Source organism: Trachurus japonicus, chromosome 7 (assembly GCF_045865225.1).
Source record: "Trachurus japonicus isolate A0001 chromosome 7, Traja_1.0".
NCBI lineage: Eukaryota > Metazoa > Chordata > Actinopteri > Carangiformes > Carangidae > Trachurus > Trachurus japonicus.
In genome coordinates, this window is record NC_140913.1 from 35,120,519 (window position 1) to 35,146,176 (window position 25,658).

Genomic DNA, 25,658 nt, shown 5'->3' on the forward strand with positions numbered 1-25,658 from the left:
ACAAGTAAAAACACATGAAGAGTGTGAGGAATTCAAAAATACTATGAAACTATGATTTATAAAATCTGTAAATAAATCAAAGAGCAAATATATGACGTTGTTTATTCCAGGAAAACTATGAGTGGACATGTTCAAAGAAGAAGTTGACAATGCATGTATGACTTCTTCAGTCTCAGAACAAATGTTTGTGTATTTCTGGTGTTTGCTTCAAATCTTTATCCAATGGGGGTCTGTGGTCTAAATTGTGTCAATTTCGGGTCCTTGATGTAAAAAGGTTTAAGAACCACATCTGCTAAACTTAGAGAGGAATATCCCTTTAACTTTGTGAGGTATTCTTGTCATCTAGACAAATATTGTCCATCTTCCTCCTCCTGGTGTGTTCTCCACTCCGCTGCTGGCCGGCCGTCCAGAGAAGGTGCGCTCCTTTCTTGGCCGACAGGTGCCCTTCCCCTCGTGCCTGGGAGACCCCGCGGAGTTTGCCCACCTGGTGACATCACTGGCTGAGAACCCCATGATCAACAGAGAGGTCATCAGACTGGACGGGGCCGTCCGCATGCAGCCCTGACACACACTGGGGTGTGTGTGTGTGTGTGTGTGTGTGTGTGTGAGAGTGTCTGGTATGTTTGTCACAATAAGCTGCGTACAGTTATTACACCGACGTTGATCACCAACACCATTGTGTGTGTGTGTGTGTGTGTGTGTGTGTGTGTGAGTGTGTGTGTGTGTGTGTGTGTGTGTGTGTGTGTGTGTGTGTGTGTGTGTGTGTGTGTGTGTGTGTGTGTGTGTGTGTGTGTGTGTTTCAGTGTGTCAGTACTCTGTGAACTCCTATTTGGTTGTTTTGCAAACAAATGCAGATTCTAATAAACCTCTGATGGGTTTGATTATCTACTACAAGAAGGATTCTTTCTTAAAGACTTTCCTTGTGTGTGTGTGTGTGTGTAGCTTATTTAAAACCATCAAACTCTTTTCAGTTTCACAACAGCAGGATGTCTGCTCAGAATAGAGGGAGGAAACATTTATTAAATACAGTAGACATTTGGTTCATTGTAAATAATGGCATGTTAAAATGATAATCAATATGATACCATCAGCTGTTTATAAAATATTTGGCTCATAATGGATCATTACTTCATCGTGAAATTGAGTGGAAGGTGGTGCAGGAAATGGAAGGAAAGCCAGACAATTATAGATGAGTCATCTTAGTTCACTTTATTTTCAGTTTGATAAAAACCTGATCATGTTAAATCTCTGATCTTAAATCAATAGACACTGAACAATCATTGACAACGACATCATATAACACATTGATTATGTTTTCTTAATTTTCTCACATCAATAACTCATGTAAGAGATAAAATGCTGTTTAAAAGCTATGCTAATGTGCCCATCCATTAATATGTATCACATGTGTACTATGGTACTTTGTATTAGTACATGGGAAGAAGAAAGAAGAAAAAACAAAGTATCATGTTATCATATTATTTATACTTGATCAAACACCAGTTACATCTGACTATTGGAAACTAACAAGTGATTACTACATTAGCTAAAAGCATGAGAGGCTTCTCTCTGTATCATGATTATCTAGAAACACATGCACTGACTTGTTTTCATCTGATTTGAAGATCTGATGGCTTGCATTAGACCGGCAGTAATCTATCTTCTTATCCATCAAACTCTTACTCAGTGATTTCTCTGATCCTGTCAGTCTCCTCTGGTTGAGCTGGCAGAACGGCATTCAGTTCTCTCTCCACCTTCAGCATCCTGGCCTCGGTCTTCTCATCATATTCTTTCTTGTTCTTCTCGACCAGCTCCAGAATTCCCTGCTGAGCTTCCTTACATGACTCCTGCATCTTCTCACGTTTGGCTTGGAGCTCTTCGTCATCTTTATTTATGGCCATGAGCTCACCCAAGTTACTCATACTGTCCATCAGGTACTTGTTGGACACTTCAGTGTAGGTCCCTGAGAGCATGTGGACCAGACCGGCAATGCTGGAGGCCTGACAGGCCTGTTGGAACAGTTCGTCTTTTAAGAAGAGCTTATCATCATCGGAGAGATCCACTGTAGCAGAAGTTGTCTCAACAAAGCTCTGTAGGTTCTCATTGAGGCTTAATTTGACAGTGTTGGAGATCGTCTGGAAGAACTGCACCATCTTCTCCCACTGTGTTTTGACTTCGCCCATGGCACGATGACCTTCACTCAGCATTTTGATGGTGGTTTCAAAGTCGATCTGTTCGAGGTTGCACTTGCTCATTTTAACCAGAATATCAGTCAGCTCCTTCTCACTGTTCATCATGTCTTTCATGCTCTCCTCATACGCCTGTCGTGCATAATTGAGTTGTTCACGGCGTTGTTCAATGCGCAAACGGGCGTTCTCACTATCTCTCTCACTGGCTGTCTTGTATCCTGGCCTGAAAATCTTTAATGTAAAAAGTGATACGACTCCTTCAACAGCATCCATACCAACCATCTTCCACCCAGAGGGAAGTGACTTAATGGCTTCGTCAGCATCTTTTTGTGCTTTTTCCACTACCTCTGACGTGTCCTTCATCTTTTTGTTCGACAGTTCTTTCTTCTTTTCAGCTTCTTTCTCCCTCAATTTGGATTCCTCCAGTTCCATCTGAACCCTCTTTAGCTCATCTCCATACACTTTGTCAGCATTGACAGAGACCTCCAGCAGCTCATGTATTAACTTGATGACCTCCATAAACTTGTCCTCAACACTCTGAGCTAGTGTCACGCAGTTATCTGCAATGGAGCCAATGTTATTCAGTTGAAGTGGCAGAAGTTTTTCAACAACTTTGTCACTGCCATTGAAGAGAGTTTTGACTGCTGCCTTCATGTATTTAGGAACTGTGGCTGTGTGAAGACGGATCTGATCCATGTTCTTGTGAGCCTCATTGAATGCATCCCAGCCAGTGTTACAGACCTGCATAAGACAGGCACTGAAGGACTCTGGGTACTTTATGTACTTGAAGCCTCCTGTTGGGGGGTTCTTGTTGATGGAGAAGTCATGCTGAGATGCTGAGATGAAGATCAGTTCTCCCATAAGGGCGATGGAGAGAGGAGCAGGAGTAAGAAACGCCTCCCAGTTTGCAAAGGGCTTCATCACCGTCTGGATCTCTGCCCGCACCTCAGCCGCAGCTGTCAGAGCAACTTGTGAGGCCATGTTACAACCTGTTGGAAACAAAGAGAAACAGGATGTCATGCAGAGAATAGCTCAAACCACTGGTTTCACACTGTTTCACATGCATTTTAGATATTACAATCATCATAGTCCAATCATGAAGATTGTATCGACAAACTTTATATCAATATCCATTTCTTAGCTCACATAGAACACTTAAAAAATGTAGAATTATTTTTTAGTTTGAGAATGAAAAATAATGAAGTTTTTTTTTAACAATTATCACAATCAGGGTTCATCAAATTCAGTAAGCTCAGAAGTGTTTATTGGGTGAGGTATATATTCATTATACATTCATCAAAGTAAAATTAAACCAGTGAAATGGACAGTCACTCCAATTAGAGCTCAGATTTGACTTATTTATGACTTAAATTATTTATTGTGTAGCAGCATCTTCAGGACAAAAGGTTTAAGAGGAACTGACACCACAAAATTAAGAGTTAGTGTCTCAGGTGGAATGATAAAGAAAATAGACTTTTATGGCTAATGGATTTCATGTTATATACACAGCGTGAAAGTAATAATAAAGTCATTAAAATCTCCACAATCCTCTTCATGTGTCACATTTTGAACATTTAAATTAGCTACTTTTTCTTTTTCTCCACGTTTCTGTCTGCCTCAGCCTGCGGGGCCCTATCGCCGTGGTAACCACCTCAAGTTGCCGTGGTAACCTCTGATCCTCAGGCCAGAGCTCGTTAACTTCATAAACAATCCACCTGGCGCTCGTTTAAATGTTTATAAACACAGACACAGCTAAATCAGACTGACACAGGATGCAGCTCATAGTCACACACACACACACACACACACACACACACACACACACACACACACACACACACAGGTAACCTAATGTGGTTACAGCTCCTCCATATCAGTGCTTATAGAAAGATGATCATGTGTCTGTCTGATCAGCTCTGTCTTGACCTTAAGATCGTGGGTTTGATTCCCATGTTGACAGAGATGGCACAACCCGCAGTAGCTCCCGTGGCCCATTCAAAATTTCCCCAGAGGAAATTTTCTAGTTAACATTTCTTTTTTAACCAAATCAATCTTTCCTTAGCCACAGGCTACGTGCCACAGGCCTTCAAGGTGGCTGTCATTAACCCTTTACTTAAAAAACCTTCTCTTGACCCAGATGTCCTAGCCAACTATCGGCCTATTGACCCCTTGCACGTGACGTCACGTTCCACTCGCCGTAGCTGCGGACGCCATGATGGACGGCAAAAGAACAGTGAACGTCAATGTAATTGAATGGGCGCGTTTCCCCTCTCTCCTCTCATCCCCCACCCTCTCCACCACCATCCCACCTCAACCTGACTCTTACAGCTGATCAGGTGAGAGGTCAACTGAAAAGGATCTGTGTAAGGAAGGCCACAGGTCCTGACAGCATCAGCCCAAGACTGCTTAAAGACTGCGCTGACCAGCTGTGTGGAGTGTTGGCACACATCTTCAACCTGAGCCTCAGGCTGGAGAGGGTTCCTGCTCTATGGAAGACATCTTGTGTGGTTCCAGTACCCAAGATAGCCCATCCCAGGGAGCCCAAGCACTTTAGACCTGTGGCTTTAACCTCGCACCTCATAAAGACCATGGAGAGGATCTTGCTGAACCATCTGCAACCCCTGGTGAGTCCAAAGCTTGACCCTCTTCAGTTTGCATACCAACCACGCATCGGAGTTGAAGATGCTGTAATCTACCTCCTGCACAGGTCCCTCTCACACCTAGAGAGCAGTGGGAATTTTGTGAGAGTGTTGTTTTTTGACTTTTCATCAGCATTTAACACAATACAACCAGCACTGCTCAGGGGAAAGTTGGAAGAGGTGGGAGTTGACTGTCACCTGGTGGCCTGGATCATTAACTACCTCACCAATAGACCGCAGTATGTAAGGCTGCAAGACTGTGCGTCTGACACCCTGATCTGCAGCACTGGGACAGTGCTTTCTCCCCTTCTGTTCACCCTGTTCACATCAGATTTCACTCACAACACGAACAACTGCCATCTACAGAAATTTTCTGATGATACGGCCATTGTTGGGTGCATATCTGAGGGAAACGAGCAGGAGAACCGGCAGGTCATCAAGGACTTTGTTAACTGGTGTCAACTAAACCATCTTCACTTGAACGCCAGCAAAACACAGGAGATGATCATAGACTTCCGGAGAAAGGCGCCTCCAACAACACAGGTGAACATCCTAGGCATGGACATTGAGACTGTAACATCATACAAATACCTGGGTGTTCACCTCAACAACAGACTGGACTGGGCCGACAACACTGATGCCACATTCAGAAAGGGACAAAGTCGGCTACATCTCCTGAGAAGGCTGAAATCCTTTGGAGTATGTAGACCATGCTTTCACTCACCGGAGGAGCATTCAGTCCCGCCCCGTCCCATCAAAAAGAAACGCCGGACTCCCCCGGCTAAACGATCATCGCCCGGTAATAGTTCACCTGGATCCGGGGCCTCCTCTCCAACCGGTAAGCGCGCCCGCACATTCCCACCCTCCGCCACATCTGGGTCTGTAACTTTAGCCGCTCACAACCCGCCGCACAGTGTTGCTGTTACTGCGGCTAACACGAGGAACGGCGCTCCTCCTCGAGCTGGCGCTCTAGTGTTTCCGCCTCCTGAACGCATATTGCTGGGCGACTCTATGGTCAGATCTGTTGCTATCCCAAAGGGAATCACATACTCATTCTCAGGTGCTAAACTCCTCGATCTCCTGGAATACGCCCCCGCTATTATCGAGCGCCACCCGACCGCCCACACCATCATACTTCACTGCGGAGTGAACGATCTCAAACATAGACAATCTTTGAAACTTAGGGCGGACTACGAACTCTTGGCAGTGACAATTGAGAGCCTGGGCAAAAGATGTATTCTTTCTGGCTTGATCCCCTCGCTCAGACGGGGGTCAGAGATGTTTAGCAGACTTTACAGTGCTGACCAGTGGCTTAGCAGCTTTTCCACAGCATGTGGCTATGGATACATAAACCACTTTGACTCTTTCTGGAACCATTCTGAACTATACAAAAATGACTACCTCCACCTCAATAACCAGGGAATCTCAGTTCTGTCCGCCAATTTTGCCGCTCATCTGTCTAGCCTCGCTGATTGACGCTACTCCTCTAGTCTCACTAGTGTAGTGCAAAAGCATCACTGTCCCACCTTTTCTCCCTATTTCTCACGCAAACATGTTTCCTCACCTGCAACGCCTATCGCTGAAGTCTGCCCCTCCCCTATCCCAGTCATAATTCAAACCAGGTCTGTACGCAATCAATGTTCACAGTCTGCTAAACCGTCCCGTCCCTCTCCCCATCTCGTTACTGTCAACTGTAGAAGTAATCCTGTCCCCCCGGTCCATCTTCCTGCCAACCTTAGTTGTGCATTGCTAAATATAAGGTCGCTCTCAAATAAGACCTGTTATATTAATGACATTATAACTAAATATCGCCTGCATTTCCTCTTTCTCACCGAGTGCTGGTTATCCTCCACTGCAAATGCTGTCCTTACTGAAGCATCCCCCTCTGACTACAGTTTCTCATTTTCTGCTAGGCAAGACAGATCAGGTGGTGGTCTTGCAGTCATCTACTCCAATTCATTTCCATGTACTGTATGTCCTCTTGGTGCTGTTACATCTTTTGAATACTTAGCTATGGTTATTGGAACCCACCAACATGTCTTGGCACTGAATATTTACAGGCCGCCTAGGCATAATCCCATTTTCCTCTCTGAATTTTCTGACCTTCTGTCAACTGCCTTGACTAGATATGACAATATTGTTCTTCTTGGTGACCTGAACTTCCATGTTAACGATAGCTCTGATTCAAAAGCAAATGAATTTTTAGATCTTATATCCAGTTTTGATTTCATCCAACATGTTAAAAGCGCCACCCACAATCTTGGGAACACTTTGGATTTGGTTTTCACAAAAGGCATCACTGCAGGCATCTCATCCATTTTACAGGTCCCTGTCTCTGACCATTATTGTATCTTTTTTAATGTTGTTTCCAGTGGGCTGGGTGTCCGCTGTGAACCAAACCCCCGCTCCTTTCGCCACATTGATGATCACGTTAAGTCCCTTCTGACTGACTGCCTGCCTGACAAACTTGAATCTGCCTCCTCTATGAGCGTGTCTCTCAACTGCCTTACTGATAACATAAACAGTGCATTGCTAGAATCACTCGAGTCTCTAGCCCCTCTTAAAACTAGTAAAGGCACACGATCTAAATCTGTCCCCTGGTTCACAAACCACACTCGCTCCCTTAAGCGGACGTGCCGCAGGCTTGAACACAGGTGGCGTGTCACCAAATCTGAGTCTTCGCGGCTTGCCTGGTCCCACAGTTTTAAAGTGTACAAACAAGCACTCTCCACTGCCAGGGCTGCTTATTTCTCCAATTTAATTAAAATGAATAAGAACAATCCACGGGTCTTGTTTAACACTGTGGCTAAGCTGACTCAGTCCCCCCCTGTTTTCACCTCATCTCTTACAGCAGACGATTTTCTAAAGTTTTTCACCGATAAAATATCATCAATCCGAAATGTAATCATTGCTCAGCAGGCCCTCAGCAACACTGTCAGACCTGGCCCTGAGACCCAGCTCTCCTGCTCTCTTCCACAGTTCCGACCAATCTCCTCCGAAGCTTTAGCTTCTCTTGTGGCAGCCTCCAAGCCCACTACTAGTACATCTGACCCTCTCCCATCTCCCCTCTTTAAGGAACTCTTTCATATTTTAAATAGTCCCATACGCACCATCCTGAACCAGTCTCTCTCCGAGGGATTTGTCCCTTTAGCATATAAATCTGCAGTCATTAAGCCGCTACTCAAAAAACCCAACTCTGACCCACTGGTTCTTGCCAGTTATCGACCCATCTCCACTCTTCCCTTTGCATCTAAACTACTTGAGAGAGTTGTTGCCGGCCAGCTGACTGATCACCTTCGCACTAACAATCTTTTTGATAAATTTCAATCTGGTTTCCGCTCCTGTCACTCCACTGAAACAGCATTGACCAGAGTCATTAACGATCTGCTAATCACAGCAGACACTGGGTCAGCATCTATACTTCTCATGCTTGATTTAAGCGCAGCATTTGACACCATAGACCACACCATCCTTCTTCATAGATTGGAACACTGCGCTGGTGTCCAGGGGACGGCGCTTTCATGGTTCCGCTCCTACCTGTCTGACAGAACCCAGTGTGTCAACTATAATAATTCTCACTCCAAATGCTCTAGTGTAAGGTCTGGTGTACCCCAGGGTTCTGTCCTTGGCCCTCTTTTGTTCTGTATTTACCTGCTTCCTTTAGGTAGGATCATTTCTGAATGCGGCATTCAATATCAATGTTACGCGGATGATATCCAGCTGTACATGCCTTTACGGCCCAATGACACCTCCCAGTCCCGTAACTTTGAGGCTTGTATCAGCAAAATTAAATCATGGATGAGTCAAAACCTCCTCATGTTAAACACTGCCAAGACCGATTTAGTTGTTTTCAAACCATGTAATAATAAGCAGATGTCTCCATCCTTCTGTTGCACTGTTGATGGTTGCACGATTACGGAAAGTCCACATGTAAAAAATCTAGGAGTCACGTTGGACCCCTCCCTATCATTTCAGCTTCATATCAGGGAAATCACTAAATCAGCTTTCTTTCACCTTCGTAACATCGCCAAAATCCGGCCCGTTTTGTCCCATCACAACGCTGAAATTGTCCTTCATGCTCTAGTATCCTCCAGATTAGATTACTGTAACGTTCTCCTCTCCGGTCTTCCCGCCTCTACAACTCATAGCCTTCAACTTGTACAGAACTCAGCCACTAGAATACTGACCAAAACCCATAGACACAGTCATATAACTCCAGTCCTGAAATCTCTCCACTGGTTACCGGTCCAGGCCAGAGCTGATTTCAAGGTCCTTCTCCTTACATATAAGGCATTGAATGGCCTGGCTCCATCATACCTGTCTGAATTACCCATACCCTATATTCCACCCCGCCCTCTCCGCTCTGTAAATTCTCATCTTCTGGTTGTTCCCCCAGTCAATAAAAAATCATTTGGTTATAGGGCCTTCTCCTACCGTGCACCCTGCTTATGGAATAGTCTCCCACTACATGTCAAACAATCCACTTCCACCGTAACTTTTAAAACACTTCTTAAGAAGCACCTTCTTACTCAATGTTTTGGAAAAATTTGAGTGTCCTATTTATCTCCCTGTACGTTCTTTGCTTGTCCTCCACAGTAGGCTATGTTGCCTATTTGGCCTGTATTTTTTCTCCTGATCATTTATTGTAAACTGTTGTGTAAAGTGACTTGCTATTTCTATTATTGTAATTAATTTTGTAAAGTGTACCGAGACTATGTTGCACCATGGTGATTTTACACTTTAAATAAACTAAACTAAACTAAACCACTTTTAAGGACCTTCTATGACACCATGGTGGCATCTGTTGTTTTTTATTCTGTTGTGTGTTGGGGGGGGGGGGGGGCTCGGAAAGGGACAGGAAAAAAATAAACAAGCTGATTAAAAGAGCCAGCTCTGTCCTGTCCAGCCCCCTGGAGACTGTTGAGCAGGCGGGTGAGGGGAGAATGCTGCACAAACTGACTGCCATCATGGGCAACCCCTCTCACCCTCTACACGGGACGGTGAGCAGCCTCCCGTAGCAACAGGCTGAGACACCCTCAGTGCAAAACAGAACGTTTCCGCAGGTCTTTTATCCCCATGTCAGTTAGACTTTTTAACAGTTCTATTTAATTTGTAATGTCTGTCGCACTTCTTTTTTGAAATCTCCCGTGCACTTTAAATTGTTTTTTTATCCATAGTTGTCTACCAGCAAGCATTTGTTTTAATCTGCTACTTTGCCCAGCAAGTAGAGAGCACCTTAGCACTTTCTCCCTTTGTCTTCTTTTTCTTAAAGTATTCTTTTATGAATTGTGTATTTTATTATTTGTCTTGTTTCTATTTCCTTTGTCAAATGCTGCTGTCATGCACGAATTTCCCTTCGGGGATGAAATAAAGTATAATCTATCTATCTATCTAATCTATAGTTTTATGACATACCGTGGTTGTAGGGTTTCCCCTCCTTTTCCACTGAGCTGGTTCCAGTGCTGGTTCGGAGCCAGAGCCTGACTAGCACCGGTTCTTTGCTTTTCCACCGCTTAAGAACCGGTTATTGGTCCTTAAAACTGGTCTGAAGCACCAACTCCTTGCTGGTCTAGAGCTAAGAACCGGTTAAAACTGGTCCCAAGCACAAACTCCTTGCTGGGCTAGAGCTAAGAACCGGGGGCTGGCCATTGGCAGCGGGGTTACATGAGCAACAGGACCAGTGTGAAGATATACAGACACGTTATCGATGCCATTATAAGTTAGTTTATACAGTGTATAGTCGATGTAAACACAGTTTATGCTAACTAGCTGAGCTACATGCTGTGGCTAACAACAGCTAACGCTAGTATTAAACATAGCACCGTCACTACGTCGTTGCCGCCGTCGGATCGCGGCGATTACAACGAAGATGGCTTCCTGTTTTTTTTTTTTTGTTGTTGTTTTTTTCAGCCGGCTTTAATCAGAGATCAATAATTAGACAGGTCTTCAACACCCACGGGTCGGACTTCCAGGTCCGTTAGTTAGCAGCAGCAAAGACAGCAGCAGCTGCTGTATGGGGAGTGTGGCACTGATTGACGTTATAGCTCCTTAGCAGTGGAAAAAGCACAGAAAACTGAGATATTCTGCGGCGAATAACAAAAAAACAAACAGAATATTGCAACGGATGAGTAGATATTCTATTTAAAATAAGTGATAATGCTGGGAGGTTGTAGTGTGAAGTGATCGAGCCACATTGTTGGACGGCATCCATACAGTCTTTGGAGCAGTACATTATCACTGAGCACTTTCTGCCATCCGTCATGGCGTCGCCTCTCGCGTCACGTTCTAATTGTGACGTAGCTGCAAGGGGTCAATATCCAACCTTCCTTACATCTCTAAGATCCTTGAGAAGATTGTCCTGGAGCAGCTACATGAACATCTGCACAGCAACAAGCTCTTTGAAGCTTTCCAATCTGGATTCAGAGAACACCATAGCACTGAAACAGCACTTGTCAAAGTCTCTAATGATCTTCTTATAGCTTCAGACAGAGGTCTCGTCTCTGTACTTGTACTTTTAGACCTCAGTGCTGCATTCGACACCATCGACCACAGCATCCTGCTGCAGAGACTAGATCATGAAATTGGGATTAAAGGACCTGCCCTAAAATGGTTTAAGTCATACTTATCTGACAGGTTTCAATTTGTTAATGTTAATAACGACCACTCAGAGTATAGCAGAGTTACGTATGGTGTACCGCAGGGCTCAGTCTTAGGGCCAATCCTCTTCATTCTTTACATGCTCCCATTAGGTGGCATCATCCGGAAGCATTCAATCAATTTTCACTGTTATGCGGATGATACACAACTCTACTTGTCCATGGAGCCAGATGACAGAAACCGCCTCATCAATCTGCAAGACTGTCTGAAAGACATTAGATCCTGGATGTCCTCCAACTTCTTGCTACTGAATTCAGATAAAACTGAGGTCATTGTGTTTGGACCTAAACATCTCAGGGACACGTTCTCTAATCAGATCGCTACTCTAGATGGCATCACCCTGACCCCGAGTACAACCACGAGGAACCTTGGAGTCATTTTTGACCAGGACCTTTCCTTCAGCTCCCACATAAAACACGTGACTAGGACCGCCTTCTTCCATCTGCGCAGTATCACTAAGATTAGGAATATCCTCTCCCAGAGTGATGCTGAGAAACTAGTACATGCATTTATCACTTCTAGGCTGGACTACGGCAACTCTCTCCTGTCAGGATGTCCGAAAAACTCTCTAAAGAGTCTCCAGCTGGTCCAGAATGCCGCAGCAAGGGTTTTGACAGGAGTTAGGAAGAGAGAGCACATCTCTCCCACCTTAGCTTCTCTCCACTGGCTTCCTGTAGGATTTAGAATAGACTTCAAAATCCTTCTGCTGACTTATAAGGCTCTTAATGATAAAGCTCCAACCTATCTGAAAGAACTAATCATTCCTTACTGTCCTACCAGAGCACTCCGCTCCCAGAACGCAGGTCTGTTAGTGACTCCCAGTATCTCTAAAAACAGACTGGGAGGTAGAGCCTTTAGTTACCGGGCTCCTTTACTGTGGAACCAGCTCTCTCCATGGGTCAAAGAGGCAGACACTCTAACTACATTTAAGTCTAGACTTAAGACCTTCCTTTATGACAGGGCTTTTAGTTAGGGCTGGTTCAGGTAGCTCTGAACCATTTTATAGCTACGCTGCTATAGGCTTAGACTGCTGGGGACACATCTGGTTACACAGAGCCCTCTCCTTTCTCCTCCTCTCCTCTCCTCTCCTCTCCTTTCCTCTCCTCTCCTCTCCTCTCCTCTCCTCTCCTTTCCTCTCCTCTCCTCCCCTCTCCCCTCCTCTCCTCTCTCCTCCTCTCCTCTTCTCTCCTCTCCTCTCCTCTCCACTGTCTCGCACTCTCTCTGTGTTTCCGCAGATCCACCGGAGCTCCATCTCTCTGCACCAGCCGCCGCCTGCATCGCCCCCCGTCCCACCCCCTTCCCCTGCTGTTAGACCGGCCTCCCCTTCCTTCCCATGGACCAGTCTACCACCCAGTCCTCCCATCGAGCTGGCCAGCCCCCCCCCCTCAGCAGAGACTGCCTTCATCAACTCCTGCTAACATTTCCATATTTCGCACATTCTGTGACAAACTGTAAACTGTTTTCTTGTCTGTAACAACATCTATTGCACGTCTGTCCGTCCTGGGTGAGGGATCCCTCCTCTGTTGCTCACCCTGAGGTTTCTCCGATTTTTCCCTGTTAAAAGGGTTTCCATGGAGTTTTTTCACTTCCTGTTACCACCGGGGGGCACAAAATGGCGGCGCCATAGCGGCCACGCCCCTTGACGTAGAGAAAAGCTTTAAATAACTTTTGATCAGCATAGTCTCTTGATGATCTGTAATCAATTTGAAGTCGATTGGACAAAATCCCTAGGACGAGGTCATTAAAACACAATGTGTGGAAATCACGCCAAAATGGCGATTTCAAATCAAAATGGCCGACTTCCTGTTTGGAATAGACCGATGGTGCAAGAGACTTTTTTGTGAGCCTTGACAAATTACACATGTGTACCCATTTTCATGTTCCAACTCCAAAAAAAACCCTATGGGGAGGGGTTTCTGAAAATTTCAAGGGGGCACTATAGAGGCATTTGGCCCCGCCTTGACCTGTGTATCAAATTTCATCATGATACGAGTTCATTAAAGCCATCAAAAGGGCAAACGTAATTTCATGGCGAGGGACGATAGACTCGTACTCGTAGCTTCACAGCGTTCATGATGTAGCTTCACCAACTTGTTCTGCATGTTTTAGAAGTGAAATGAAGTTGATGGGGTCAAGTATGTATTTTTAATAAATTTTAGTCTACTTCCTGTTACCACCGGGGGGCGCTATGAGGAAGACAGGAAGTCAATATATCAGAACGTTCGGGGCGGGGCCATCGTCATGCCCACCGAGTTTGTAGTTGATTGGATCAAGTATGTGGGCGTGAGAGCATTGCGAATGTTGTTGGCGAGTAGCGAAACTCTGTCGCCCCCTAGAAGCCACGCTCTTTGACCTAGAGAAATTATTTTAATAACAACATTTTGATCAGAATGGTATCTAGATGGCCTGTAGCCAATTTGAAGTCAATCGGGTGAAATCTCTAGGAGGAGTTCGTTCAAATAGGAAAAACTACAAATCAAAATGGCGGACTTCCGGTTGGTTTTAGGTCATGGCTCCAAGAGGATCTTTTGTTTGTCTCCCCATGTTCTATAACCACACCAAATTTCATGCATGTAGGTGAAACTGGGAAGTGGGGCTCGCCGTGATCAACTTTGTATGGGTCGCTATTGAGCCATTTTGCCCCGCCCACATGTGCTGGCACCAAGATATCTAATTTTTTGCCAGGCTGCACGTGTGTTCAAAATTTGGTGACTGGTGTGCGTAATAATAAGAAAAATAAACATTACAATTTCAATAGGTCCTCACGGGACATTGTCCCGCTCGGGCCTTAATAATAAACGGAGCAATTACAATAGGGCCTTCGCCGACACTTGTCGTTGCTCGGGCCCTAATAAATAAAAAGTCAGACGCTTTACTAATCAGTACTGACTGAAACATTACAGAAGTGCTAATGCTAACCTGTTTTCTATAATCATCCATGAGAGGGAATCATGCATGGTATGCAGGCCAACACCAACCGTACAGACTTCTTTTGGGAAATCTGCAGCTTCCTGCAGAAGAATCCTGACTGTAATGACTTGTGATAAAGGAAATAGACATTTATGTCTTGGATTTTATGTTATATACACAACATGAAAGTGATAATAAAGTCATGATCTCCACACATCTCCACAATCCTCTCTGTGTCACATTTTTAACATTTAAAGGCAAGGCAATTTTATTTGTATAGCCCGTTTCTACAAACAGTTTGTCTCAAAGGGCTTTACATGGCATCATAACAACATCAGGTAACACTTTATTTTAAGGGGTCCTTGTTCCTGTGTATCTACCTAATTAATTACAGTGTAATTACCTATGTAACCGTCAGAGGTTGCGCTAGACTTTTTCGTCGCCGGTCATTTTGACTGACGAGGTCATAAAAATTCCGTCATAATCTATTTTTACCGGTCACTTTAATTTTTTTTAAATGATAATAATGCCATATTCAATAGCATTCAATTTTAATTCATGTTTAATTCATATCATGTCCAAACAAATTGAACAGAGAATGCTCCGCAGCAGAGTCGGCGTCAGAGCACATCTAACTGTGGGTCAGTCAGTGAATGCGGGGGTCACTTTCTGCCACTCAACATCTAAATACAACGTAAATACCTGATGATGACATCAGTTTTCTGTCAACAATCAACATGCTAACCCATGTGTTTTACCAAAACATCCAAATGAGCACGTTTTCACATAGGCACCGCATAGTGCACCGGCGTTAGCTCTCTCTCTCTGTGCCTCTCATCTCTCTTTACGCACGCACGCAGCCACTGCGCATCACTGAAACAACTGAAGCTATAGACCACACAGCCAGATGCAGCACAAATTCAGACAAGACAAAACCCACTCAGCTTTACGTGTTATAAACAATGCCACGGCGGGCAGAATACATTAAAATAAGGCTTAACGTTACCTTTAGAAGAGTTGTGCGCGGCGAGTGTGTGAAACGGTGATGTCCTGCCCCCACCGCTCTACCTGTACCGAGACACACCGCTGTGTAGCTACAGCTATGTAACTTAACAGCTGACTACTGTCGGTCCCTCGGACACTGCAGCTGAATCTCGCCCGTTAAATCATTATCGACCGTCATATTTGCACTGACACGACTCCCATCAACATTTAATCCACTTGTAGGCTAATGTTTGGAGTTTGAATACTGCGGGAAGCTTTCTGTCTTCTTCTCTGTTGTTAGTGTGGCTACAGCGCCACACACGCTCCACACAGGCCTAGAGGAGGTACTACAGCGTTCTACTGAGCGCACCAGCCAGCTGTGAGGTTTTTTTTTTTTTTTTTAATCTAATTCTCACCGTAGTGACTTTGTGACATTGTATATGTTATATATCGTTATCCACCGCTCCATTTATTGATTATCCGCCGGCGTCATTGTAAACAAATGCACATGGCCAGACGGCCATGGCTGTGAATTGCAATCTGTCAAAATGACGGACGGCCTCAAAATCTTTCCGTCACCGTTTTAAAAAAACGGTCAATGACGGAAAATATCCGGTTAACGCGACCCCTGGTAACCGTATGTAATAACATGTACTTACATTGTAATTACATAGTGTATTTTGGTGTACTTACAGGTCCTTGTTACACTTGTAATAGGAAATGCTTGTTACAATACCTGGTCAAAGTGGCCTCTCTCTTTGGGGAGGGGGTACACCTGCAAGAAAAATGGGTGAAACCACAACCCATGTTGCCTGGGCAACCTTTTCCATCAATCTTCCTCCTGCCTCTTGAGTCTTGGAACATGTATGCTGTTACACAACTTAGTATATGTAACAGTTGTGTTAATACACCGTTGTTACTATGGAGGTTATTTTCTATCATAAATCAAGAGCATATTATGTTGATTTGAGAGCATTACTTTTTGATTTGACGTTCAGAAAACTCTGCTCTCATATTCAAATTTACTCTGCTCGCGCTCAAACTATGTGCTCGATGTTTAAACCTGTGCTCTCGGATTCAAAGTTGCCCTGCTCGTGCTCAAACTTTGCTTTCGCATTCAAGTTTGCCCTGCTCGTGCTCAAACTGTGTGCTCGCACTTGGTCACAGCTGCCTGCGCAGAGTGTTTCCTCTTGCGCGGAGGAAAGTCCTGCTCTCGGATCTCTGCTCTGCTCACGGAGTTTCTGTCAACTGTCAACCAATAGAAGACCGGCTACTGTTGACCAATCAGATCATCCCTACTTCTATGCTTCTTTGTGGGTGCGTTCACTGTAATTCAAGGAGCGTCACATACGGGCGGGCACTCTTTCTACCGGGTTTATCTATTTCCGCCCCACAGGCTGTTAAATGTGGCGGCTCCCTTTATGTTTTGACAACTTTTGGAATAAAATATCAGTTAATTAATACACGAGCGCCCGTGCTTTTCATTACAATAGGTAGCTATATAAACATAAACTAGCAGTAGTAGCGGATGGGTGCCTTATGTATGTTTTTTTTTTTATCCACGTTCATCGGTATATATGTTTTATAGTCTAAATGCCAAGAGTTACTTATAAGTGCTGTGATGGTACAGTGGTTAAGGCAGATGACAGTAGCTCTTTTTGTTGATCATGGGACCGCTGGTTCGAATCCCGGCCCTGCCGGCACCCTCATGTTATGCTATTTGATTTTTATGATTTTTTTTTTTCATTGAAACACTTAACAAGAGATGGTGGGTTACCATGCGTGATTAAAAACATGATGAAATGAAAATTAAAAAAATATGCCATGATGATAATAATTTTGGTGCGTGACACCCGGGGGTCAAAGCCAGGGGGCGCACTACTTTGGATCAGTGCTTTCCCAAGAAGAAAGAGACTGAGTGAGCGGGGAGACAGTCACCATGGCCGACCGAAGTACTCAAGTAAGTTTATTGTTTCATGTTGCCAGATACCTACTATATTGTACCTCTTTCATCTTTTTACAGTCTATGCTTCCATATCGTTTCAATATAGACCAATTGGGCGACATAATCGTTAGTCGAACATCCGTCATTACTGCGGTGTCAGCTCCCAGTCAGTCAGCTCTGGGCTCTGTGTGCGAAGCGGCCGTTTGAATGGAAGCGCCAAAAAGTGGACTTTTTCTCTTCTCTAGATAAGTCTAGGAAGGCTGGGAGGACATGTGCCGTCCTCGGCTGTTCTAATATCAGCAGAATACAACAACTTTAGACATAACGCAGCCCCTTACTTTAGGAGGACTGTCCGTGTTTAGACCGTAACGTGTGAACAGTAGCAGCCGCCGCCGCCGCCAGCAATGCAGCCAGCCACAGCTGACCTGTTGCTACCTGGCTACTCTCCTTTCTCATCGTTACCTTCACATCGTAGTAATGGTCTAAATATCTCACTGACCCCTTCAATATGATGTGATGGGTGTCTAAAAGCCGGTGTAAAATGTGTCTGACCCACCGGAGCTCAGGTCATTTTGACCATAAATCAGAGACCTGTATTGGGCGTTTTTCTGGTCATCAGAGGCCAGCTGATCAATAAAATATTATTGAATATCTGAAAGTCCAATAGTTCACTTGCTTTGGTGCAGACTTTTTTTTTTTTTTACTTGGTGCTGTTTGCATTTTTTCACAAGCGGATCAACGTTGTAAACAACAGCACGTGGGTCCCACAGTCACTCAATCATTGGATAAAAATTAGCCTGAAGCAACAGTGTTGCTGCAAATATGACAAGAGGATGCAGCTTTTAATTTCTGACAGCTCTTGCGCTACTTTTAAACATGAAGCTTTATTCATAAAAGAGCAACATCAACTGTCATTTTTAATTGTGTTGTAGATATTATACATTTCACTGATCGCAACGCAAGTGTGTGTTTTGAAAGCGAGACTGATTTATGCATGGCCACATTAGGCTTAGCATTAGCTTCCCTGACACTACAAATTGTAGCCTATATTGAAACGATATGGAAGCATAGACTGTAAAAAGATGAAAGAGGTACAATATAGTAGGTATCTGGCAACATGAAACAATAAACTTACTTGAGTACTTCGGTCGGCCATGGTGACTGTCTCCCCGCTCACTCAGTCTCTTTCTTCTTGGGAAAGCACTGATCCAAAGTAGTGCGCCCCCTGGCTTTGACCCCCGGGTGTCACGCACCAAAATTATTATCATCATGGCATATTTTTTTAATTTTCATTTCATCATGTTTTTAATCACGCATGGTAACCCATCATCTCTTGTTAAGCGTTTCAATGAAAAAAAAAAATCATAAAAATCAAATAGCATAACATGAGGGTGCCGGCAGGGCCGGGATTCGAACCAGCGGACCCATGATCAACAAAAAGAACTACTGTCATCTGCCTTAACCACTGTACCATCACAGCACTTATAAGTAACTCTTGGCATTTAGACTATAAAACATATATACCGATGAACGTGGATAAAAAAAAAAACATACATAAGGCACCCATCCGCTACTACTGCTAGTTTATGTTTATATAGCTACCTATTGTAATGAAAAGCACGGGCGCTCGTGTATTAATTAACTGATATTTTATTCCAAAAGTTGTCAAAACATAAAGGGAGCCGCCACATTTAACAGCCTGTGGGGCGGAAATAGATAAACCCGGTAGAAAGAGTGCCCGCCCGTATGTGACGCTCCTTGAATTACAGTGAACGCACCCACAAAGAAGCATAGAAGTAGGGATGATCTGATTGGTCAACAGTAGCCGGTCTTCTATTGGTTGACAGTTGACAGAAACTCCGTGAGCAGAGCAGAGATCCGAGAGCAGGACTTTCCTCCGCGCAAGAGGAAACACTCTGCGCAGGCAGCTGTGACCAAGTGCGAGCACACAGTTTGAGCACGAGCAGGGCAAACTTGAATGCGAAAGCAAAGTTTGAGCACGAGCAGGGCAACTTTGAATCCGAGAGCACAGGTTTAAACATCGAGCACATAGTTTGAGCGCGAGCAGAGTAAATTTGAATATGAGAGCAGAGTTTTCTGAACATCAAATCAAAAAGTAATGCTCTCAAATCAACATAATATGCTCTTGATTTATGATAGAAAATAACCTCCATACTCTTGTGCCTATGTAACCTGATGTAACCAAATCTCAGTGTAAAGGTAAAGGTACTTTATTAGTCACATATACAGCTGGTACAGTGAAATTCTTTCTCTGCATTTAACCCATCCCTGAGGAGCAGTGGGCAGCCGCGGTGCAGCGCCCGGGGACCAACTCCAGATTATGAGCCAGTGCCTTTGGTCAGGGGCACTGACTGGAGGATTAACCTAGCCGACATGTTTTTAGTGGTGGGGGAAACCGGAGCACCCGGAGGAAACCCACGCAGACACGGGGAGAACAACAACTCCACACAGAAAGGCCCTGGGCGGCCCGGGATTCGAACCTTCTTGCTGTGAGGCAACAGTGCTAACCACTGTGCCACCGTGCCATGTGTACTACTCTCATACAGACTTTTGTGTGTATGACAGTTCACCTCTTGCAAGATCAAATAAAGTACTTAAGTGAAACCCCAATTTGCTGGACTTATGATTTTCTCTCTCACAAGTTAAAGGAAATTTCCACAACATTAGTCAACGAAACGTATAGAAACTCCCCAAAAAACCACAAGGCTTGATCTTTTCCTGTCCTTTAATGAAGTCCTCTATTTCTCCTCCGTAAAACTGAAATGATCACAGAAACACAATTTACTTACAGTAGCATTGCATGAATAGGTACACTTCAATTAGCATCCAGATTAACAAAATGAAAAGAGTTAGCATAGACTGAAAGCTAGCATGGTATATTTACCGAAAACATAACTAATTATGTCTTAATTACAAAAATACACAATCATGTAACACTGACATATTCTACTCACAGATAAACATTCCCCAAGGCAAAAGCGTCCAACAATATTATCTAGCAGTCTGTTTAGCCGTCTGTGCTCACTTTTACACCCGAGCATGAGAAGTGAGCATGCAACAGAAAAAACACAACATAGCTGGACTTGACGAGCCGAGCGCTCACTTCGACGCGGTTTCTCTGAACCAAAGAGAAGACCACTCACTCGGACATGGTTTCTTTGAACCAAAGCCCTATACTTTTTAAACCTGCTTAATTATCAACTCATGAACTTTAACTTTAACTTTTTAACTTTTTTAACCCTCAAAGACAGTACAAAGACACTGGTTATTGCAGTTCATTTATAAGAGTTGAGGTATCCCGACCCAGGTACACTTTATTTTAATGTGCTTATTACACTGTATCAAAGAGTAACAACGGTGTACTAACACAACTGTTACATAGACTAAGTTGTGAAACAGCATAAATGTTCCAAGACTCAAGAGGCAGGAGGAAGATTGATGGAAAAGGTTGCCCAGGCAACTTGGGTTGTGGTTTCACCCATTTTTCTTGCAGATGTACCCCTTCCCCAAAGAGAGAGGCCACTTTGACCAGGTATTGTAACAAGCATTTCTTATTACAAGTGTAACAAGGACCTGTAAGTACACCAAAATACACTATGTAATTACAATGTAAGTACATGTTATTACATACGGTTACATAGGTAATTACACTGTAATTAATTAGGTAGATACACAGGAACAAGGACCCCTTAAAATAAAGTGTTACCCAACATGATAACACAACAAACAACGAGTCTGTGAGCAGTAACACTTGATTCAACTCTGAGACCTGACAAAAGCAGTTCAGCTATTGACTCGGGGTGATACTAATCCTGCACTGTGTGATGGACTTTACTTAAATAGTATTAGGGATGTGACAATATCTCTTTTATGCTTACATGGCCATTATCAGTAAATTATTTCACCTTTCAGAAATTTGCATGAAGTTCCACGTAAAATCTGAATATTCTCTGTGATGATTAAATCCTACAGATAAAGTTTCACCTAACCTAGACAAAAACTCATGAGAGAAAAACACTGCCAATAATAATGATTAAAAAATTAGTTATTAAAGAAAAAAATGTTGCTGCATATGAAGAACAACCATTTCTCTGTTTTTGTTTTTCAAGACAAGAAGTTGTTTCTCATACCTTCTTAACAGTTTTGGCGTGTTCTTCTGCCTTCTTCAGAACTGTCACCGTGATGTTAGACGGTGACGTGCCTTATCAGTGTGACCTTCCTGTCAAGTTTGACAGGTCGGTCACACCTCCTGCTTCAACTGTTAACAAGGTATGAGAAAACTTCTTGTCTTGAAAAAGAAAAAAGAAAAACTGAAACTAAGTAAATTTGCACATACAACGTACAACAAACTTTCACAATATAACCATTTCTCTGATCAGTGATTTTCTTATTTCATCCTTTTTCACATGTCTGTTGTTGTGACCTGCTGCTGCTGCCATCCTTCATTTGAAAGATGAACTTCTCTTGCTACAATATTGTTGTAGTCTATTTCATCAAGACCTGTTAACTGTAGTGTTTTCTTTCTAAACATGAATTGTCTTTTCTTTTCTTTTCTTTTCTTCATTGTTTTTATCGCAGTTCAATCAGACAACTCTGGAATGAGAAGAAAATAATTTATATAAGCACGCCCCACACTTTGAGAAGCACTGATCTAAAGTAAGTATATTACAAGTATTATAGTAGAGCACTTTAATAGTTTTTAAATTTTAAATGATGATTTAGATTTAGTCATAATTAAATAACACCTCAGGGACTTTGTCATGGGTTGCTGGGGACAGCTAACCACCTAGGTGGGGGCAGTGTAGCATGTTGGGGAGGGTAGATGTAGGCCCAGCATGCTTTGTGACAGTGTGTCTGTGAGTTTAAGTTACAGTAATGTTAATTCTGTTTTAAACCACCATAAATGTTATCTTCTGCAGTTTTGCAACTTTTAGTGTTACTGGCTTATCGATTAAGTTCTAATTCATTGATCTATTTAGTTTATAATTACTGTTAGGCGATCACCTTGACACAGTGAGGTTATGTGTGTGGTTAGAGACCTCCCATCATTCGTGCGTTTACTGTGTTCAAAGTAACAAAACTTAAATAGTAAGGGGAACAAGTATGACTAAGTTAATTAGACATACTTTTGGTAAATATAATTTAGTATATTTAAATTAACTAATTGTGTACTTTTAGGCACTTTGTGTTGTAGCTTATAATACATTATTAATTCATTGATAACATACTTTTGTAGTTTTGGAGTATACTAGCAGTCTAATAATAATGTATTTAAAACAAAACAAATGAATTAACAGTATACTTAAATTAATTTATTTTATATTCAAAGTAGGGCCGGGACTTTAACGTGTTAATTACGATTAATTAATTACACAAAAATTAACGCGTTAAAAAAATTAACGCATTTTAATCGCACTTAATTAATTATTTTTTTCTTCAATTTTTTTTTTTTTTCCTCACGTGTGTCTACGTGCGGTGCGCCCGCACGCGAGAGAGGCGGCAGTTTGAGAGGCTGACTGGCAGAGATGAGAGCTGGTGAAACGCTAGCATGGTTATTTAAAACACCATCTCTGATCTCTGCCTGCACATAGATACACAGACACGGCGCACGCTAAATGTCCTATATAGCGCTAACTGCTCAGCTGCAGCGCTGTAGCTATGACCTGTCACTGTCACAGGTGCAGCTCATCTCATTATGACAGGACTTCACCCTCAGAGCTCTGTCTTCAGACTGTCCTGACCTGTCCCTGAACATCACACAGGGACAACATGGAGCTGCTGTGTGATTGGTTACTGAGTTTTATTAATGTTTACATCAGGCTGAGTTCAACAAATCAGTTTATGCTACTGTGATTTAAGTAGCCTAGTTAAATACTACAGTAATCATCATAGTGTATTGGAAGGAAAGACCATTTAATCTGTATGTATCAAATATCCATTAATGAATTAATCGATAATTTGCATGTTGGTCTTGGTTAAGTACCACCTTGAATGCTTAACTTCAGACACTTTATTGTCATTTCACACAAATGTACAGGATACATTGGCTGAAACGAAATATCGTTTCTCACCAGCTCCTACTAGCAGTAGGCTTATGTATTCAGTCATTCAATGGTATACTAAAATCCATGTGAAAAAAAAAATGCTTCTCACTGTTCTGCGATTAATTGCGATTAATTAATTACAAAGCCTCTAATTAATTCGATTAATTTTTTTAATCGAGTCCCAGCCCTAATTCAAAGTATAGTTTTAATACATTTATAGCAAAATAGTAATTGATGTATTGGTAATGCCAGATGAATGTATTAATAGTATACTTTTAATAAATTCAGCAAAAGAGTATTTATTATACTATAATTATATTTGTATCTAAATTATATTTTTATTGGGGGGGAAAGTATATCAAAATATATTAAAGATATGTTCTAGTATATCTTTAGTGCAACTTTTAGTATACTAAGTACAACTTAAAGTAGAAGTAAGTGATCCGGTGGTTTTGTCTAACTTCCTGTCAGCAGATGGAGTTAGCAGCCCCCGCCCTCGTCATGGATCTATTGGTCCTCGTCCCTACGTCACCACATTCAGGCGCATCCCTTGGCTGCACACACAGAGAGGACTGCCCCTTTATGCCGTTCTCTCTCCTCATTGGATAAAGGTTGTAGGATACAAGGAAAGTTTTCTCCTGGGCTCAGAGCAGAGCAGAGTGACTGACAGACCCGTGTTTCAGACCAAACACTCTATAGAAGTGATTGCTGTCGGAAGATACAACTATTTAAGACTTAGATTAACACAAACATTCACCTTACTTCTGCTTTAAGTGGTTCCAAAATAACACAACTTAAATAGTAAGGGTAAAAAGTATGACTAAGTATATTACAGTAAACATACTTTTGGTAAATATAATTCAGTATATTTATTTTTCACCTGGGTGAACTAGCTTTGCAGGCTTCGCATCATTTTTTGTTTCCATTCAACAAAACAGTGTATACAAGAACTAGACACACAACAAAACAAACACAAAATGTACACAACAGCTCTTACATGAGAGATGAACATAAAGCATAATACAAGAGGTAGTGGATCAGTCTTACAGTACCCAAATGTTGTTCAAGTGCACAACAGTCCTTTTAGTAGAATAGAGGAAAGGTCCAATATAGTCCAAAAAAGGGCGCCACACTCATCCATCCATCCATCCATCCATCCATCCATCCATCCATCCATGCGAACATGAACTGATGAAGCCTCTTGGATGAGAGGTAAAACGTCTATCTAGACAAATAACCAAGTCCAGTTGCTTTCCATTGAAATTTCTTTGAGATTGTACATTACCATCACACCATAAAACATTTAAATATTACAGTTTGCATGAAAGCTATGATCACTTACCAGAATGATATGGTGTGGTTTGCAGACGTGTTCTTCTTCAAACAGTCAATGTCACTGCTGCACTGACTTGTACTGTTCAGGGGTATATATGCCACACACAGACACTCCCACCGAAAGTGTGTGTGGGTGTAAGAGTGAGTTTCAGGTGTGTAGTGGTTTATAGTTTGAAAGTCCCCAAGAAAACCCTTGAACAAGTGTACAGACTTGTGTGCGTGTGTGTGTGGACATGTCTGTGTGTGTGTGTGGACGTGTCTGTGTGTGTGTGTGTGTGGACGTGTCTGTGTGTGTGTGTGTCTGTGTGTGGACGTGTCTGTGTGTGTGTGTGTCTGTGTGTGGACGTGTCTGTGTGTGTGTGTGGACGTGTCTGTGTGTGTGTGTGGACGTGTCTGTGTGTGTGTGTGGACGTGTCTGTGTGTGTCTGTGTGTGGACGTGTCTGTGTGTGTGTGTGGACGTGTCTGTGTGTGTGTGTGGACGTGTCTGTGTGTGTCTGTGTGTGGACGTGTCTGTGTGTGGACGTGTCTGTGTGTGTGTGTGGACGTGTCTGTGTGTGGACGTGTCTGTGTGTGTGTGTGGACGTGTCTGTGTGTGTGTGTGGACGTGTCTGTGTGTGTGTGTGTGGACGTGTCTGTGTCTGTGTGTGGACGTGTCTGTGTGTGTGTGTGTGTGTCTGTGTGTGTGTGTGTGTGGACGTGTCTGTGTGTGTGTGGACGTGTCTGTGTGTGTGTGGACGTGTCTGTGTGTGTCTGTGTGTGTGTGGACGTGTCTGTGTGTGTCTGTGTGTGTGTGGACGTGTCTGTGTGTGTCTGTGTGTGTGTGGACGTGTCTGTGTGTGGCCACAGACACGTCCACACCAGTGGCGGCAGGTGCAGTTTTTTCCAGGGGGGGTTATACCAAACTTCAAAATAAAACTTGACTATCAGCCTATA

General features: G+C 43.1%; 1 protein-coding gene across 1 annotated transcript; it reads right to left on the bottom strand.

Moving 5' to 3' along the window:
- Positions 1 to 1,194: 1,194 nt before the first annotated feature.
- LOC146985236 (uncharacterized) lies at positions 1,195 to 24,768 on the bottom strand. The gene is made up of 2 exons (XM_085783188.1): positions 24,732 to 24,768; positions 1,195 to 3,178 (listed from the first exon to the last, which is right to left on the bottom strand). The coding sequence occupies exon 2, from the start codon at positions 3,168 to 3,170 to the stop codon at positions 1,680 to 1,682; it is 1,491 nt and encodes a 496-aa protein (XP_085639314.1). The 5' UTR covers positions 3,171 to 3,178; positions 24,732 to 24,768; the 3' UTR covers positions 1,195 to 1,679.
- Between the last annotated feature and the right edge of the window lie 890 nt (positions 24,769 to 25,658).

Coding starts and splice junctions, on each gene's coding strand:
- LOC146985236 (XM_085783188.1), bottom strand. CDS start 3,170: ATGGCCTCACAAGTTGCTCTGACAGCTGCGGCTGAGGTGCGGGCAGAG.